Source organism: Cynocephalus volans, chromosome 11 (assembly GCF_027409185.1).
Source record: "Cynocephalus volans isolate mCynVol1 chromosome 11, mCynVol1.pri, whole genome shotgun sequence".
NCBI lineage: Eukaryota > Metazoa > Chordata > Mammalia > Dermoptera > Cynocephalidae > Cynocephalus > Cynocephalus volans.
The window spans coordinates 96088228-96107206 of record NC_084470.1 but is presented as its reverse complement, the minus strand read 5'-3'; the positions used below and the strand labels follow the sequence as shown (position 1 = coordinate 96107206).

Below are 18979 nucleotides of genomic sequence, written 5' to 3'. Positions count from 1 at the left end.
TCATTAGGCAAATGCAAACTAAAACCACAAGATACCCGCACATACCTATCAGCATGACTAAAATAAAGACAAAAATCCAAACTGATACCGAGTGCTGCAGAGAAGGCAGAGCAACTGGAACCTTTTTACATTGTTGGTGAGAGTGCACAATGGTGCAGTTGGGCAGTTTCTTGCAAAGTTAACCCTATCCCTCCCAATCCCATTCTTGGGTACATACCCAAGTGAAATGGAACTTTATGTTTGAACAAAAACCTGTATACAAATATTCATTATGGCTTGATTCAAAATCATTCCAAACCGGAAACAATGAAAATGTCTTTCAGCAAGTGAATGGCTCAAAAAACCCATACATCCCTTCAATGGAACACAGGTCGGCAATAAAAAGAAACAAACTACTGATATGCACAACAGCAGAGATGGATCTCAAATAGTTATGCTAAGTGGAGAAATGAGACCGAAAAGCCTACACACTGAACGATTCCACTTATATGACATTCTGGAGAAGGCAAAATTATATAGATGGAAAACAGATCAGTGCTTGTGGGGCATTGAAGGTGGAGAAGAAACTGACTACAAAGGAGCATCAAGGGAGAATTTGGGGGGTGATGGAATGTTCTTGAACCTGATCATGATGGTTGTTGGGAGACATTTTCCAAAGCGCGTAGAAATGCTCACCACAAAGTAAATTTTACTGTATGCAAAATTTAGAAAGTGGAGAAAAATATAAGGTAGGCTAATACACTAACACATTCACATATACATGCACAGATTGCTGGACCCGACCCCCAAAGTGTCTAATGTATTAGGTCTTAGGTGGGGCCCAAGAATTTACATTTCTGACAAGTTTCCAAATGCTGCTGGTGCTGCTGTTCTGGGGACCACATTCTGAGAACCTCTGCACCATACTGTTCTACTTCCCTTATGTTTGAAATGTATGGAAAATGTCCTAATAACATAAAAGAACAAAAGATAGGCTGGCGGGTTAGCTCACTTGGTTAGAGCGTGGTGCTGATAACATTAAGCTAGCTGCCAAAAAATACCCCAGAAAACCAAAAGACAGATTGCGTTGCAGATTAGACACATCCCAGAGAGAAAAAGAGAGAGGGAATGTGAGAGCAGGGTGTGTGACAGGTCGTGGAGGGTTAAGTGGAAAGTCCTGAAAATGATATTTGAAGAAACAATGGGAGAGTGTTCTTTTGAATTAATGCTAAGGGGACAGACTTATCTTGGGCTGCCTGGAATATCTGAGAAGGTGTATTATAAACTATAAGTGCAGCCCTCATGAGAAAGCACTAGTCAGATCCACTCAAGATCTGTTGCTCACAGAGCTGTCATCTCACACGAGCTGTGGTGCCTGCCTGTGAGAGAGCTCCCTGTCCCAGCAGATATGCGAGCACAGCCTGGGGGGTAGGATCAGCACACCTGGATTCTAATGCAGATTGCACAGCTCCCCAGCTGTGTGACTATGGGCATGAGTTGGCCCTCTCTGAGCCTCATCTGTACGGTGGAATAATATTACCCATCATGATGATAATAGCACTCGCAGGATTGTTGAGATGGTTAACCACAGAGTGGCTGTGAAGCTCCCAATAAGTGGGGTGCTCAGAAGAATGTCATTCAGCCCCAAGAGCAGAGACTGGAGGCTTCCTTGGGAGGAGCAGCCCATGGGGACCTCAGCAGAGAATCAGATGGAGCAGGTGTCAGAAAGGGACCCATCTTGACGGGCCACATCCATGAGGCAGAAAATTCCCAAACCAGAGGGGGTTTGCTGGAATGGAAACGAAAGTGGAGTTCAGGGCTTTTCTCTCTTTCTCGCCTGTAGACGATGGGCCTTACTCCAAAGGAGGCAAGGACGCAGGAGGGGCCGATGTGGCCCTGGTGTGCCGCAGACAGAGCATTCCAGGTAATTAGGCTTCTCTCCTTCCCTCTGTCTCTGCCCCAGAGGCACAGAGAGCCCTGGGTGGAGATCAGAGAGCATCAGCTCTGCCACTAACTCCCTCTGTGACCTTAGACCAGTCACTTAACCTCTCTGATCCTCCTCTGTGAAAAGGGGATGATATTAACCAGGGTAATGCAACAAAGTGCTCTGCTTACCAAGTGTTGGCCTATCACTTGTCTTGGGGCTGGGGGCCCAGAATTGCCTGCACTGCCTGCTCACTCTCCCTGCATCTGTTGGCAGAGGAGTTCCGAGGGATCACCATGGTGGAGCTGATCAAGAAAGAAGGCAGCACACTGGGCCTGACCATCTCAGGTGGCACTGACAAGGATGGGAAGCCCAGAGTCTCCAGCCTGAGGCCTGGGGGGCTCGCAGCCAGGTAAGAAGTGGGCTTGGTGGGGCAGCAGGAAAGGGGTGCGGGGGTGATCGTGGGGGCCCAGGCAAGTGGTAAATGTACGAGGGCCGTAGGCAAAGCGATTAGGCAGTTGTTTCCAGGAGCGCGCCACAGCTTGGTGTCTGCGGAGGGAAGGCCTCCCATGTAGGCCATGACTCCAGGCCCTGGCTCCTTCTCTTTCCCTTACACCAGAGGCTGACTTGGCCATAGCAGCCCACCCTGGCCTGGCCATGTGTGCCTCTAGGCCCTGGCATATGCAGTGCCCTCTGCCTACAGGCGGTTCCCTACTACGTTCTCCTGAGGGACTCCCATTCTTCCCTCCACACTCAGTGCAGAAGGCACTGCCTTTGGGAAACCCTGCCTGACCCAAGGCCCAGGAAGCTGCTCCGCTCTGCTCCAGCAGCCCTGTGTGCACAATTCTGCACGCGCTGCCCGGGATTTCCCCATCATGTTACCTCTGCGGCTCCCTCAGACCATGAGGCCTGGGAGTTAGCCTCCCTATCGCCACTCCCTGGGCCTCGCATAAGGCAGAACTGATGTGTCCAAGAGAACACTAGGGAAGATTGACCACGAAAAGCCATCAAGGGAGCTGGGCGGTCAGCTCAGCGGGGTATAACACCAAGGTCAAGGGTTTGGATCCTTGTGCTGGCCAGCTGCCCAAAGAGAGAGAGAGAGAGAGAGAGAGAGAGAGAGAGAAGCCAGGGGAAGAGCATTAGGGAACAGCAGAGGAAGTCATGCTCTGGCCACTCTGCAGGCTCGCCCGAGGCCAGTCGGAGCTTTTATTATGAGGGCGACACCCCAGCATGGGGAAAAGCAGGCAGACAAGCCCAGGGAGAAGGGTGGGGGCCTGGGTGTCAGACAGGTCTAGGTTAGAATCTGCACTGTCCTGTTCACGCACTGTGTAACCCTGGGCAGGTATCTGACCTCTCCGAGCCTCAGCTTCCCCACTGTGACATGATGAGCCAGAGGTCATAGGGTTCTGCGGGTGGGTGGTCGTGAACGCCAGCACTGCGCTGGCCCGCACCTGACATCATGCGTGTGCCGGCCTTCTCGCTTCAGGAGCGATCTGCTGAACGTGGGTGACTACATTCGATCGGTGAACGGGATCCACCTGAGCAGGCTCCGCCATGATGAGATTATCACCCTGCTTAAGAACGTGGGCGAGAGCGTGGTGCTGGAGGTGGAGTATGAGCTGCCCCCGCCCGGTGGGTGCCCTTGGACGGGGAACTTTCTCCACTGCCTCAGTCATAGGTGGACACAGCTGTCTCCCAACCAGGGCCTGGGTGGTAGAGAGATGGGGTGGGTGGAAGCTGGAGACTGGCCCCAAACATCCATGCCTCGCCTAGGGGCCTTGCCGACAACTGCGGTACTCTGTCACCAGGAGTTGGTGGGGCCCTGTTTATAACCTATTGCCATTTTGCATATTTAGTTTCCAGATGCTTTCCCCTTTAGGGGGGAAGGTTCTGGTAACATTAGCTGAATAAATCTTTCCCTGTCCCAATGCTCCCCAAACCACACCACCTGCACTAAGTACAGGGTAGCCTAGGGTTTCATGGAGCACTGAATTTTCAAAGTTGGTCTAAAGTCTTGAAATTTGAATAACTGTCTGGAATTCAACCCTGGCCCTCGCCCATCAGCCATGGCCTGAAGCTTGAGTTCTGCCATCGTCTCTGTGAGCATGGGCAGGTCCTTCCTCTCTCTGAGTGGTGAACTAAGCGGGTATTAGAGAACAGGGTCCCTCTAAGCCTCACTTGTCCGGCCTGAAAAATGGGGAGGGTTTTACCCTCCCTGTGATTTCTGTGACTGGTCGCCCAACTCTCATGGAATGAACTTTAGGGATGTCTTGGAAATGTGACAGAGGGACTCAAAGGAGTCTTCCATTTCTCCCCAGCCCCTGAAAACAACCCAAGGATCATTTCGAAGACAGTGGACATCTCCCTTTACAAAGAGGGCAATAGCTTCGGCTTTGTCCTCAGAGGTCAGTGTAAGATCACCCTTGGAGTTGGGGAGGCAAGAGAGAAGCTAATGCTAATCCCATGTGTGTTCTGCTTTGCTTTAATGAGTGTAATTTATATATATCTTGCGTCTGACCTAAAGAACCCAGGACCATTAAGTCAAGTGTTAAATGAAAAAATTTGCCAAGCAATGAAATGTGCATGGTTGGGGGAAGTGAGAGGAGAAAGTTGTACCAGAAAATGATGGTGAAACCTGCTACTGAGATTGACAACGAAATGTGGAGCTGCCTAGCAACTGGGGCAAAAAGGGAAATAAGATGAGATCACAGGAAGGGAAACAAATGATTTAACAGAGATAAATGGTCATGTTCCCTAGTCTTTATCCCATTTCTGGTGTGTGGGGGGGATATTTATAGTTGATGCCTCATGAGAGCATCCATGGATATAGCAAGGACAAGGTCCTCAAACAAGTTTTATTGAGGGAGCCTGCTTAGGGGCTGTGTCAGGACCTCTGGACATCAGGGAGTGGGTGGGTAGATGACTCCTGCTGCTTGTTGAATTCTGTCCAGGAGGTGCCCATGAAGATGGGCACAAGTCCCGCCCACTTGTCCTGACCTACGTGCGGCCTGGCGGCCCAGCTGACAGGTGAGCCTGAGCCGGAAGAAACCTACAGCCACACTGTTTTGACCTCCCCCAGCTCCCCTGTGAAGAAGGCAGATTAGGGGCCATCATGCCCATTCATCCCAGAGTCACTCAGGGAATTGTTGGTGGAGCCAGGATGAAACCCCAAATGAGAGAGACCTCGGCTCTGTCTTCCCCAACATCCTACTGACTCAGATCAGGGGGTGGTGGGGCAGAGCCAGCCTTGTCTCGGGGCATGGTGATTGGTCATCACTGTGGCCATCTGTGACTAAGCCTCCCAAGAGTTCTGGCTGCATTGCCCCTCTGGGCCCAGCCCAGACCCGCCCAGCCTCTCCCAGAAGGGCCAGGAGGAGGGAATGCAGGTAAGGAACATGTCCAGTTCCCAGACCCCAGCCCTCTGGCCTCCCCAGCCAGAGATTCCTAGCCATTTTAAGAGAAACCAGGAACAGCCTTGTCAGAAATCTAAATCTGTCCTTGGGATGGGGCCCTGTGATGAGCTATTCATAGAATCTCCCAGAATAGCTTTGGCCACCTGTTGGGGCAGGCATTCCAGGGCATGGATTTGACCCAAACCGAGGTGAACCCTGCAAGGGCCTCTCCCCTGGGGCCGCTGCTGTGTTCTTTCCCAGGCGCAGTTGTCACCAGGCCAGAATCACTGTGAGAAACCAGGGTAGGGGTGATGGGAAGGGACCCCTATAATGGCAATGAGAAACCTCTATGCCACCCTACCCCCAATGCTGTGTGGCCCTGGCAGGGCTGGACACCTCTCTGGGCTCTTTTGCTCTCCTCTGTCCCTGGGGCAGAAGGGGAGTGGGTGACCTTGAAGGGTACCCCCAGCTCAGATGTTCTAGGGTTGAGCTGAGGCCAAGTCTGTGAATTACTACTCACCAAGGTGGGGGCATGTGTCAGGGCCGAGCCCACGCCCTCTGTTCACCCACTGCTTTTGCTCAACTACTTAGTCCTCGAGTCCCTCGTTCCTGCATTCACCACGCATCCCTTCACGCATTCATTCCAGCCCTTTCTCTGTCACCACTCCCTCCCCTCCTTTCCTCCATGCCCCCACCCTCCCCAGCCCCCTCTCAGCTGGGCCATGCCCTGTGCCGTGCCCGACAGAGCTCTTCCCCGCAGGGAGGGCTCCTTGAAGGCTGGTGACAGGCTGCTCAGCGTTGATGGGATCCCGCTGCACGGGGCCAGCCACGCCACTGCCCTGGCCACCCTGCGTCAGTGCAGCCACGAGGCGCTCTTCCAGGTGGAGTATGACGTGGCCACCCCAGGTGAGTTGGAGCCTGAGGGTGAGGGTTGGGGCAAGAAGAGGCCCTGGCTCGGGGAAGGAGGCAGTGGCCATGGATCCTCACCACTGCAAAGGCTGTGTGATCTTGGGCCCATCACTTAGCCTCTCTGAGGCTCTCTGGGCAAGAAATACTATGTGCCAGGCATTGTTTGATGCACTGGGGATCGAGCTGAGAATGACACAGTTGAGGTCTCTGCTCTCATGGAGATGACATTCTGGTGGGGAGAGAAGGACAGTAAGCACAATGGATGAGATACAGTGTGTGTCAGATGGTAGTAGGTGCTGTGGGAAGAAGAGAGACAGAGCAGGGGAGATGGATGGGAAAGGCTGGGGCGCTGTCTAATCAGGGTGCTGAGGAAATGAGTGAGGGAGTGAGCATCTGGGAAAGTGCATTCCGGGCAGAGGGAACGGCAGTGCAAAGGCCCTAAGGTGGGCGCCTGACTGGCAGGGTTAGCTGACTATGGCCCCTGTGGCTGAAGCAGGCGGGCGAGGGCGAGTTGGAGGAGGTGAGGCTGGTGAAGGTGGAAGCTGGCCTGGTTTGCTGATGTTTGGACATGGGCAGCGAAGGCAGAGGAGCTCAGGTGATGCAAGGGGGTTGATTTCGAGCCCCTGGGTGGGTTAATGGGGATGCCGTTTTCTGAGATGGGGATGGATTGTAGTGAACACTACAGTTTGGTGCTGGTATACAGCAGGCTCTTAGTAAATGTGAGCAAATTAGGAGTGCCCAACAAAGCCCTGGGATCAGAGTCCCTCAGACCTGAACTCCCACCCCTCCTCTGCTGCTGAGTGGCGATGTGAGCCTGGATGAGGCCTTTGCCTCTCTGCACCTCAGTTTCCCTGCCCCTATAATGGGTGTAATCGTCCCTCCCAGACAGCAAGGGCTAAATCAAGACAGAGTAAGGCCGAGGAGGAAAGTGCGTTTCATGCTTTTTTTCCCCACTGTGTCAGACACAGTGGCTAATGCTTCCGGGCCCTTGATGGTGGAAATCACCAAGACGCCGGGGTCCTCACTGGGGATCTCGCTCACCACCGGCTCCCACCGGAGCAAGCCGGTCATCACCATCGACCGCATCAAGCCAGCCAGCGTGGTGGACAGGTGAGGCACACACTCCGTGCTGCTGCTGGCAGGAGGGGGCGGTGGGTGCAGGCGGAGAGGCAGCCCAGAGCTCTGTACGGCCTGGACCAGCCTCCCTTTCACTCCCCTGCCTGGCCAGGAGTGGGGCCCTGCATGCTGGAGACCACATCCTGTCCATCGATGGCACCAGCACAGAACACTGCTCGCTGCTCGAGGCCACCAAACTCCTGGCCAGCGTGTCGGAGAAAGTGCAGCTGGAGATCCTGCCAGTGCCCCAAAGTCAGCGCCCTCTCAAGCCCTCAGAGGCAGGTGAGTTGTCTTACAGATCTCAGGAGCCAAACCTGAGAGCCGATGGACAGGGGCTAGGATCAAAGCCCTAGGCAGGCTGGCAGGAGGGACCAGGCTAAAATTTACTGGAATAAGTGTCCATTTGCACAGGGAAGCTCAAACTGTCAAGAGCAGCAGTTGAGGGTAGAGAGGCGGGACAGAGAAACAACTTTGGGGTTTTTTTGGGGGGGGGGTTTAACTTCTCAATATACATTGTATTCATGACCCTTTACCTGCTCCTCTTCTCCCCTCCCTTTCTCCCCTCCCCACTACATCATATCAGTTCACTTGTCTTAAAAAGTTCAAGGAATTGTTGTGATTTCTCCTCTTCCACCCCCACCCTTTGTTTGTTTGTATATTTATTTATTTATTTATTTTTAGCTCCCACAAATAAGTGAGATCCTGGGCTTATCTTGGGGGACCTCAGTAGGTCCAGAGGTGGTTGCTGGGCAGACAGAGAGAGCCTGGAGCTCCCCTGTGAGAAGTCAGGGTCTCTCAGCTGGGAGCAGGGAGCTGGGTGCCAGGCAATTCCAAGAGTGGAGGGACGGTGGTCTGGGGGTCTGGAGCACAGAGCTGGGGTCTGGGGCAGGGTGGAAGGTGATCAGGGCAGGAAGGTACCTCCAGCAGCCCAAACCTTGGGCCTTGAGTTGAAATCCCACTTTTGCCACCAGCTGGATAAGTGCCTTTGCCACTCTGAGCCTCAGTCGCCCCATCTGTAAGTGGAATTGAGGACCCTGAGTGCACAGACTTGAGGGAGGTTAAAGAAAATAAAAAACAGCACAGCTCAGAGCTGTGGTCAGGGTGGCAGGCTGTGAATCCAGCCCTAAGGGCAGAGCTGGTGGGCGAGGATGGAGTCTGCCACAGCGCCCCCTTTGCAAAATTGGTCTTCTGGAAGAGAAAGATATCCCTCACATCACATGTGGGGACAGGCCTTGGGGACAGCCCATCTCTGGTCTCTGCCAGTGTCTGAAAAGGCCCCGTTAAGCCACAGCCACAGGGGCTGATAGGGAGGCTTTAGGGCTTGAAGTAGTGTCATCCCTTCGCATCCCATTTACCGAGCATCTGCTGTGGGCAGGCCCGGCGCTAGGGCCTTTTCACCTTGTTTCATGCTCGTGACAACTTAGTGAGGTCAATATTACTATCGTCCCACTTTACAGAAAAGCTGAGATAGCGCTGCATGGTAACACAGCTGCTGACACACCCACTGGCACTCGTAAATTGAGCCCCTGCTGGATGCCAGCCAGTGCTCTAAGCATGTCATGTGTATTAACTCATTCTAATCCTCCCCATTACCCTAGGAGGAAGTCACTATTTTGGTCCCATTTTACAGATAAAGGCAATGAGGCACAGAGAGACTAAGTGACTTGTCCAAAGCTGGTCAGCGATGGAGCTGGGATTTGATGTGGGCAGCTGGCTCCATGGTCAGCCAAGCCCCGGGGTGGGGGTGGGGGCGCTGGATGGGGAGGCAGAATCAATGGGCTGAGATGGTTGCGTCCATCCGAGGACATGCTGGACCAGGCAAAGCCCACAGCAGAAAGAAGAGCCAGAACAGGGCCTGGAGCAGTCTGGGAGCAGGTGTTGTTTGGCAGCCAATTTGGAGGATCAGGTAGGGGGAGGCAGGATCTTGTAGAGTGTCAGGGGAGTCTTCTGGGAAGCAGATTCTAAGATGCAGTAGGAGTGCAAAGAGTTCATTGTGGGCAAGGCCTGGGAAGAGCTGCAGGAGCAGCCTCAGACCGAGACTCAGCCAGCCCAACAGGGAGCCCTGAAACAAAGACTGCTCCAGAGAGTCCAGCATGGAGCAGAAATGGCCAGGTCCTAGCGCCCTTAGGTCTCAGCCCCTGGCCAAGGCTGCCAAGGCTGCCATGCTACCATGAATCACAAAGGTGCTGCAGCCAGTGCCTCGTGCCAGCTGCATACTTTCCAGTTCTTTCTAGGAGAAACTTCATGGGCAACATGCATAGCTGTAAACCTCTTGGTTCCAGAGCTGGCTGCAGCTGGCACCTTGAGCACAGTGCCTGGCACACAGTGGGCATCCAGGCCCTATGAGCAGAACGTTTAATGCCTTGCCTGGCTCAGGGAAACACGAGGATCTTCTGGTCCCCACTTTTCTCCCTTTACCACACAGACAGGAAAGCAGCTCCCGGAAGGGTGAGATGGGGGGAAGGGGGTGAGTCTGGAAACGCTCAGCCCCTAATGCCCTGTACCTGCCCCCATCTCTTTCTCCGCCGGCTATAGTGAAAGTGCAAAGGAGTGAGCAGCCATGCCGCTGGGACCCCTGCATGTCCTCCTGCCACAGCCCCCGGCCCGGCCACTGCAGGACGCCCACCTGGGCCACACCTGCTGGCCAGGACCAGAGCCGATGTAAGGTGCCCACCCTGCTGTAGCTGGTCTAGTCCCTCTCACCTTTTCTAGGGAGGGGAATCTGCCTGTTCTATAGGGGAGGAAACCAAGACTCGGAGACGTCAGGGGGCCTTCCCATTGTCACCTAGCATGTCAGTGATGAGATGGGCCCCTGTCCCTAGCAGCCGGGCGTCACTGGGTCTGTGGAGAACACACAGTCTTTGGGGCCCAGAGAGGGAAAGAGACTTGCCTGAGGTTACACAGCACATAATTGAGGTGAAAGGGGTAAGGCGTCCCTGTGTCTCCCTTTGGTTGGGTGGCTTCCCAGCACCCTCTGTGTGGCAGGTGCAGGGGCCCTACGGGGCTCATGAGGCTGTGCTCTCATCTTCCCAGCCTTGTCCTCTACTCCCTTTTCCTCACCGACCATGAACCACGCCTTCTCCTGCACCAACCCCAGCACCCTCCCCTGTGGATCCCAACCCATGAGCCCCCGGACTACGATGGGGCGGAGGAGGCAGCGAAGAAGGGAACACAAGAGTTCATGTAAGTCTCTCCCCTCCCCTTCAGGCTGCCTGTATGCCTGAGAGCAAAGTTTGCCAAAATGCAGGGGTGGGGAAGTATTCTGGGCAGGTGTGTGTGTGGGAATGTTAAACAAGAGTGGTATACCAGGCTGCCATGGATGGTTGGGCATGTTGTGCACCGCACAAGGGCACAGCTGAGGGGTGCCAGTCACTTTGTACACTTTTAGTCTTATACTTTTATTATGAAAAATTCTCAGCAGGTGGTAGCAAAATATCTTGAGGAGAGCATTCTTTTTAAGATTTTCGTGACGGTTTCATAGTAACTCCATTTCAATTTTTTTTTTCATTTAGTCCTTCTGATTCATTCAAGGTGAAAGGCACAGTGTGGTGTTACTGTATCTTTACACCTCTCCCACATTTGTTAGTTTCTCTAAGACAAAGACACACAGGCCTGAGACTCTGGCCATCCAGAATGTAATAATTTTCAGTTTTACTGCAAACAAGTGTGTGTGTGTGTGTGTGTGTGTGTGTGTGTGTGTGTGTGTGTGTGTGTGTGTGTGTGTGTGTGTTTGTGTGTGTGTACACACATAGTTCCCTTTTGAAATGAAGATATTTCAATATCTAAAAAAAAGAATCAATGTAAAGACAATGAAGGAGGAAGTGGCAAAGGTCAGGGGAATGCCTGAAATTTTGAAACTTTTCTTGGGAAGCATCTTTCCTTTGTTGATTTATAATGTTCCCAGCCTCCTGCCACATGAGTTGTGGGGGCCTCCATGAAGGATGGAAGGTCAAATTGAGCCATTTGGAATTGAACCAGGAGAAGGAAGAAAGTAACACAGGTCACCTGGCACATGAAGGGAGACAAATAGAGCCAAATACTGTTTTGAGCTTCCTGGCAGCCAAGGGGAAAGGGAAACAGATTTCAGAATGAGATGAGAGATAAAATATACTTCCATCAACCACCTTTGTCAACTACCAAAGCCGGGGGTGTAGGTGATACCTATGCTGTTCATAGGCTGGGGGATATAGAGGCTGGGAGCCTTTGGGACCCCTGACCTGTCCCCTTCTGAAGATGGGTGACTAATAAAGTATTATAATTATTATTATTATTGATAATAATTAATTAATTAATTAAACAAAATTTTTTGACCTCTTGTGTACCAGGCACCATTTTTATCATTGGGGTTGTAATAGTGAATGTATATATAAATATAATAATATAATATACTTGACAGTATAATATATTGTACATATTATAGTGTGTAACTTAACATAGAATATAATAAATAATATGTAAAGACACAATAATATAATTAGTAATAGAATGAAATACAAAATAAATTTTATTTAATAAATAATAAATGACATCCAGTATCCATATTAATAATATAAATGTATTTTATATGAGGGATATAAAACAATATTTATCAAATAACATTATATATCAAATAGTTAAACATAGAGTTACCATATAACACAACAATTCCTCTCCTAGGTATATGTCCAAGAGGAATTAAAATATGTGTCCACCCATAAACGTATACAAAACTTATGAAAGTCTGGTGCATGTTACAACACAGATGAACTTCGAAAACATGCTAAGTGAAAGAAGCAATTCACAAAAGGCCACATATTGTATGACTCCATTTATATGAAATGTCCAGAATAGGCAAATCCATAGAGACAGAAAGTAGGTTGGTGGATGCTTAGGGCTGGGGGAGATGGGAAGATTTGGGGCAAATAGCTAAAGGAGACAGGGTTTCTTGTCAAGGTGATGAAAATGTTCTAAAATTGACTGTGGTGGTATCACACAACTTTGTGAATATGTTAAAAACCTATGAATTGTACACTTTCCGTGGGTGTGTACTATGGTAGGTGAATTATATCTCAGTAAAGCTGTTACCAAAGACACAAAGTAACATGATATATACTATAGTATATAATAGCATGGTAATATAATAAAATAGCACCGACCCTCAGAACCTCTGTTTTACAACATGACAGTCCTGGGTGGTCTCATCTCTGTAGTCCTTGCCACACCCCTACCAGATGGGAGCCGCGATCCCATTGTACAGATGAGGAAACCGAGGCTCAGAGCAGCCCAGTCCCAGCTTGAATCAGGACTCCCACTTTCTTGCCTATCTGGCTCCAGGTCCTTGGGCCCCAGGGCAGGTGGGTTCTGGCAGGAAGGCTGCACTGGGGCAGCCCCCCTGAGTGCTGTGCCCACCTGTTCCACAGTGTCGCTGGTCTCCAGTACAGTGGGGCCGGGTGGGCAGATCGTGCACACAGAGACCACGGAGATCGTGCTCTGCGGAGACCCCCTCAGCGGCTTCGGCCTCCAGCTCCAGGGTGGCATCTTCGCCACCGAGACCCTGTCCTCCCCACCCCTCATACGCTTCATTGAGCCTGACAGCCCAGCTGAGAGGTGAGCATACTGCCCCTGCCCACCGGGTCTGCCACTCTCCAATTCAGGGGGCTTGAGGACAGCCAGGGAAGCTGAGTCACAACACCAAGCCGTGGCTTCACAAGTGTGTCTTACTTAACCATCGCATCAACCCCATCACCAGCCCCATTTTACAGTTGAGGAAACTGAAGTTCAAAGAAGCTAACTCACTTGCTCAGGATCACACAGCTTATGAATGGAATCCTCAGGGCATCATCCCCATTGGACAGACAGAGAAACTGAGGCTCAGTAAAGTTAAGCCCTTAGCTAGGGTCATGTGATAAATTGCCTGAGGATATATAGCTGGCCCAAGGCAGAGCTGAGATTCACACCCCAGGCCAGGAGGTAAAGCCCAGGTTCAGCCTTGTCTCCCAGTGGAGCTGTCACAGAGCCTCTTCTCTCTGCCGGGCCACCTCGGGTTCAGGTGTGGGCTGCTGCAGGTGGGGGACCGTGTCCTGTCCATCAATGGCATCGCCACTGAGGATGGGACTATGGAGGAAGCCAACCAGCTGCTGCGGGATGCTGCGCTAGCCCACAAGGTCGTGCTGGAGGTCGAGTTCGACGTGGCCGGTGAGTGGGCGGCCCTGGCTTCCCCCTCACACTCGGGACGCTGCGCCCCCCTCTCTTTATCCTGCTCTTGCCTGGTGCAAATGCTCCTCCACCCTCACCCCATCTGCAACCTGTGCCCTTCTCCCAGGGGCATTTGCAGCTGAGGCCGGAGCACTAGTGGTAGAAAGGAGGGCGCTGGCTGGGGAGGAGGAACTCCCACACGCTGGTGTGTGGGTTGATGAGGGACTTCTGCAGTGGAACAGGACCTGGTGTGGACGGAGGAGTGAGGGACTGAACATACTCTAAGCTTCTTCTCTGCATGGCTTTGGCAAAGAATCCAAAACGACAACTTGGGTCAGAGCTTTGGTTCTGTGATTTAGTCACTATGTGACTTTGGACAGGACACTTCCTCCCTCTACCCTCGGTTTCCCTATCTGTAAAATAGCAGATAGAAACGTTCCACTACAGGGGTGTTGTTTGGGTTAGATGAGATAAATCATGTGAAAATACCCAGCTGAGGCCTCCCACAGAGTAGATGATCAGGAAATCTCTGCTGGATCCAAATCGTGTTGAGTTTGGCTGTGGGGACCCCCTCCCACCGCTGGCAGTCATGAGGTGTGGGTTCCAGTGTTGACACTGCTCTGACCAGAGCCAGTCAATTGTTTTGAGCAAATCTGCCAGCTCACCAGGCCTTGGTTTCCTCATCCATCAGGTGGTGGAAGCAGGGTGGTGTTGGAACAGTGATTTTGGGGGGTCCTTCCCAGCAGGGTCAGAATAAGTGTGGGGCTGGGACTCCCTGAGGCTCCTCCCTTGGGCCTCACATTGGTCCACGTCTGTTTGTACCCAGAGTCTGTCATCCCGAGCAGCGGCACCTTCCATGTGAAGCTGCCCAAGAGGCGCGGCGTGGAGCTGGGCATCACCATCAGCTGTGAGTCCCCTCGCCTGCCGCACCCCTCCACTCCGCCTCCGGGAGCGAGCCCACCTGCTGGGAGAAGGAGCAGCATTTCCACGGCCGTGACACGCGGCACAGCCCCGGGGAAGGCTCCGGGGGGGGAGGCCAGGCGGCCTTCCATTCCATCCGCTCGCCAAGGCCCAGCTGTGTGTCCTCGGGCAAGACCCGAACTTCTCGAAGCCTGGGCTTCCCATGGTTCACAGTGGAGTCTCCTGGCCTTATGGGTCTCCCAGTGGGGTTGCGAGGGGCCCTCAGGTCAGAGTGGTTGGTAAAGTGCCAAACACAAGCACCGGGTTTGGTTGTTTGTCTGTCTCTGAGTTCTCAGAGCCCAGAAGAGGTCTGGAAAACAGTAGGTACTTAATTCATGTTTGTCAAAGGAATGAAAATGAGGAATGCAGAACAAAAAAAGAAACGTAGAATACACGAGCGTAGGAAAGTGGGGAACTCTCCTGTGGCTCCACCCTACTCTGAGTAAGAGGTGAAGTCCTCACTGGGCCAATGAAGCCCTGTGTGCTCTGGTCCCTGAGACCTCTGCCACTGTGCGCTCTGGTCCCCATGACCTCTGGCCCCGTGTGCTCTGGACCCTGTGACCTCTGGCCCTGTGCGCTTTTGGTCCCCGAGACCTCTGGCCCTGTGCGCTGTGGACCCTGTGACATCCGGCCCTGTGTGCTTTGGTTCCCGAGACCTCTGGCCCTGTGTGCTCTGGTCCCCAAGACTTCTGGCTCTGTGTGCTCTGGTCCCTGTGACCTCTGGCCCCGTGTGCCAGATCTGGACCATGTGACCTCTGGCCCCGTGCGCTTTGGTCACCGAGACCTCTGGCCCTGTGCGCTGTGGACCCCGTGACATCTGGCCCTGTGTGCTTTGGTTCCCGAGACCTCTGGCCCTGTGTGCTCTGGTCCCCAAGACCTCTGGCTCTGTGTGCTCTTGTCCCTGTGACCTCTGGCCCCTGGCTGCTCCCCAACATGCTGTCCCCCTTTCTGCCTCAGGGCCTTTGCACTAGCTGTTCCCTCTGCCCCATTCCCCACCTCCTTAATTCTCTACTCAAATGTCACCTCGGCCAGGCCTTTTCAGATCACCTGACTTAAAGCTGCTCCGCCCTCCACACGGCCCCTCCCTTACTTTTCTCCGCAGCACACTATACCATTGGAGAAACCATCGCTGTGCTTTTAAATCCTGTGGCTCCACTTGAGTCCCCACTAAATTGCCAGCTCTAGGAGGGCAGGGAAGGATTTTGTCTGTTTTGTCCCCTGCTCTGTCCACCTCGCCCCCCAAAACAGTAGGGCTCTGGATCCTGGCCCTGAGCCAGGTGCTGGGGACAGACGTCAACCAGACGGCTCCTCGTGGAGCTCGCCGTGTGCCGGCAGTCGGGCTGAGCAGTGGGGAACAGTGAATGCCGACTGAGCACCTACCATCTGCCAGGAGCCATGCTGGGTCTTGTACCTACACTATCCAGTTTAATTTCCCCACATCCCATGAGGTCTGTGGTATCACCCCCATTTTACAGAGGGGAAATTGAGGCACAGAGAGGTGAGCTGATTTGCTCACGGTCACCCAGCCAGGAGGCAATGGGACCAGGATGTGAGTGAGACATGTGGCTCTGAGTCCATGCCCTACCTCTGGGCCCCCTCCCCGAGGCTGAGGCCATCAAAGTTTGGACATGTGCCCTTTTTCCCTCCAGCAGCCAGCAGGAAGCGAGGGGAGCCCCTGATCATCTCTGACATCAAGAGAGGCAGTGTGGCACACAGGTGGGGCACCTGGGCACGGAGCGGGGGCAGTGGCCAAGGGGGTGGTGCGGCGCCCGCATGCGCTGGCTCTTTCCCATCCCCCACCCCTGCTCATGCAGGACTGGCACCCTTGAGCCTGGTGACAAGCTGCTGGCCATCGACAACATCCGCCTGGACAACTGCCCCATGGAGGACGCTGTGCAAATTTTGCGGCAGTGTGAGGACCTGGTGAAGCTGAAGATCCGCAAGGACGAGGACAGCTCCGGTACGGCCTCACCCCACGCTGCCACCTTGTGAGGTCCGCCCTCTGGACCAGCGGGTTCCCAGCTTACAATTTGGGCTCCTCTGCCAGGCAAAGGGAGGGTGGTGAATGTCACCAAGGGCCGGCCACCGAGGGCTGGCTGGTGGGGACGCCTGGAATGAACAGAGGGAGCAAGGGCAGCACCACAGTCTTCTCTCTGTCCCTGGGCTTTGGGGCCCCCCAGAGCCTTCATGAGGCCAGTGGGAGATTGGGGCACTGGCTGGCAGAGGAGACCTACGGGAGCAGCAGGCAGGGCGGTAAGGCAGTGAGCGGCTGTGCCCGAGGGGGTGGCCGTGCGAGCGCATCAGCAGAGGCTGCACACGGGCACCTCTGAGGCCGGCGGGGACAGCAGTGAGTGAGCGGGACAGAGGCAAGAAGAGCCAGATAGGCTGGACAGGCAAAAGCGGGGGTAGAGGCTGTGGCCACTGGAGAGTGAATCCCTTATTCAAAGGCGTGGCCTCCAACCGGAAAGAGGGTCCCTTGTGGACAGATTTCTCTTTTTTTTAAAAAGAAAAGCTAGAATCTGGTTTCTTATATTATTATCATTGTCATCATCATCGTTGTTGTGGGTGGTGTGTGAAATCTGTATTTTAAAATACAGGGTTGGTGTTCCTTTTCTGTCTTTTTTTTTTTTACTGGTATTTGGGCAGAAGACATGTGTGGAAGCAGTAGACAGCCTCAGGGTCTCCAGCTTGTGCCATCTGAAGTCATGGCATGAGTGAATGGGTGAATGAATGAATGGATACGTGTGACTGAGTGAGGGAGTGTCAGGGCTGCGGGGGGCACCCCCAGCTCCTGCCTGGCCACGTGGGCCCCCACCCCTCATGGGTGCCGCCTTGCAGATGAGCAGGAGACCACAGGTGCCGTCAGCTACACAGTGGAGTTGAAACGCTACGGGGGTCCCCTGGGCATCACCATCTCGGGCACGGAGGAACCTTTTGACCCCATTGTCATCTCGGGCCTCACCAAGCGTGGTCTAGCTGAGAGGTGAGCCAAGGCTCTGTGGGCACACAGGGGGTGGGTCCAGGGACCTCCAGGAAGAAGAAGCTGGGCTTTAGGACCATCAGACTGGATTCTGACCTCTGTTCCAACATCAGTGCTCTGAGTGGCATGGGCCAGTCACTTCCCCTCTCTGAGCCTCAGGCCTGGATATGTAAAATGAGCAGTAGTCCCTGCGCCCTGTCCCAGGGCGGAGGCTGGGCAGCCCCCAGCAACGTCCTGACCCAGGTAAGTGCTTGATCAGCATGTTAATCCTTCTGCTCCCTCCCAACCTGTGTTTCTGGAAGGTCAGCACTGTAAGGCTTTTTGGAGTTCCAGCTGTGTGCCTGAATAGCACAGAGGCAGTGCCCCAGTACCTGGGTCCCAGCCCAGCCTGGGGCTTTTCCTGAGGCATTGGGGGGCTGCCCCTGCTCCCCATGTCTACAAACTTTCTGAAACTGTAGCAGTTGAGGGGACTGTGAGAAGGCGGTGTCCCAGCACTGTCCCAGGCTTCCTGGGGTGGGGGTGGAGGACAAAGGTGGAACCAGGCCCCAGTGTGGGTGCGACCTCACTTTCTCCCCACAGCTGTGCAGGGATGAATCAGGCAGGCAAGGAAACAGTGAGCTCCCTGGCACTGCGAGGAACTGGCTCGAAGGGAGAGCCTGGCCCGGGCTGGAGAGGCAGGTCGAGCCTCTCGAAGAGGGCACAGTGCAGGAAAGGCAGCAGCTTGGTCAGGTGGGGCAGAGGATAGGATGGATTCTGGGGCCTGAGGCTCAGGCGGGACTTCCCCGCTCCTGGAGCACCCCCTGCTGGATGCTTGGCAGACTGCAGAGGCCAGTGCAGGACCGTTTTGACCCCAAACGTCTTCATCAATTTGAGCATTTACTGAATATCTACTGTGTGCTGGCCGGTCCTTGGTGCTGGGGGCGCACAGACAATCCCTCCCACCTTCAGGCTGATGTAGCTCAATGCTGTCCAACTGAAATATAATTTGAGCCCCAAATTTAATCGTAAACTTTCTATTAGCCACACTCAGAAAGTACTGTAAAAAGAAACAAAATTCACCTTAAATATGTGTTTATTTCTATATGTACTGTTGTGATAAAAATGACTAACAAATATTTTATATTCTTTTTTTCATACTACGTCTTCAGAGTCTGATGTGCACTTCACGCTTTCAGCTCATCTCAGTTCAGGCCAGCCACATTTCAGGGGCTCAGTAGCCACCTGTGGCTGGCAGCAGCCATCCTCGACAGTGCAGCTTTGGCTCCCCCTGCTAAATCCACCATTCTCTGACTTACTCATTCCTCCAGGCCCCCGGGGAGTGTACTGCACAGTGCCCAGGCTTGACCCATCATGAGCTCCTGCCTGGGGGTGACATCTTTATTTGGGGTTCAAGACCCCAACCTCAGTCCTCTGCCTCCTCCTGCTCCCAGGGCAAGTGCATTCTCAGCACCTGCTGCAGCTTTTCTTCATGCTGTCAGCCCTGGCTGCTGCTCAGAATCACCTTCCCTAGCTCCACCCTCAGAGACACTAATTGTTCAGGGGTAG

General features: G+C 53.4%; 1 protein-coding gene across 5 annotated transcripts in view; it reads left to right on the top strand.

Annotated features, from left to right (window-relative positions):
* The window catches only part of GRIP2 (glutamate receptor interacting protein 2), a 55401-nt gene that overhangs the window by 24005 nt on the left and 12417 nt on the right, over positions 1-18979 (top strand). For all 5 annotated transcript variants that reach the window (XM_063113690.1, XM_063113688.1, XM_063113689.1 and 2 more), the window contains exons 2-17: positions 1823-1903; positions 2180-2315; positions 3390-3535; positions 4222-4308; positions 4855-4930; positions 6056-6201; positions 7167-7314; positions 7433-7602; positions 9856-9981; positions 10354-10503; positions 12720-12906; positions 13349-13494; positions 14321-14401; positions 16104-16170; positions 16269-16414; positions 17293-17437. In XM_063113690.1, coding sequence (XP_062969760.1) covers positions 1823-1903; positions 2180-2315; positions 3390-3535; positions 4222-4308; positions 4855-4930; positions 6056-6201; positions 7167-7314; positions 7433-7602; positions 9856-9981; positions 10354-10503; positions 12720-12906; positions 13349-13494; positions 14321-14401; positions 16104-16170; positions 16269-16414; positions 17293-17437 — 2038 coding nt within the window. The remainder of the gene's footprint in view (positions 1-1822; positions 1904-2179; positions 2316-3389; positions 3536-4221; positions 4309-4854; positions 4931-6055; positions 6202-7166; positions 7315-7432; positions 7603-9855; positions 9982-10353; positions 10504-12719; positions 12907-13348; positions 13495-14320; positions 14402-16103; positions 16171-16268; positions 16415-17292; positions 17438-18979) is intronic.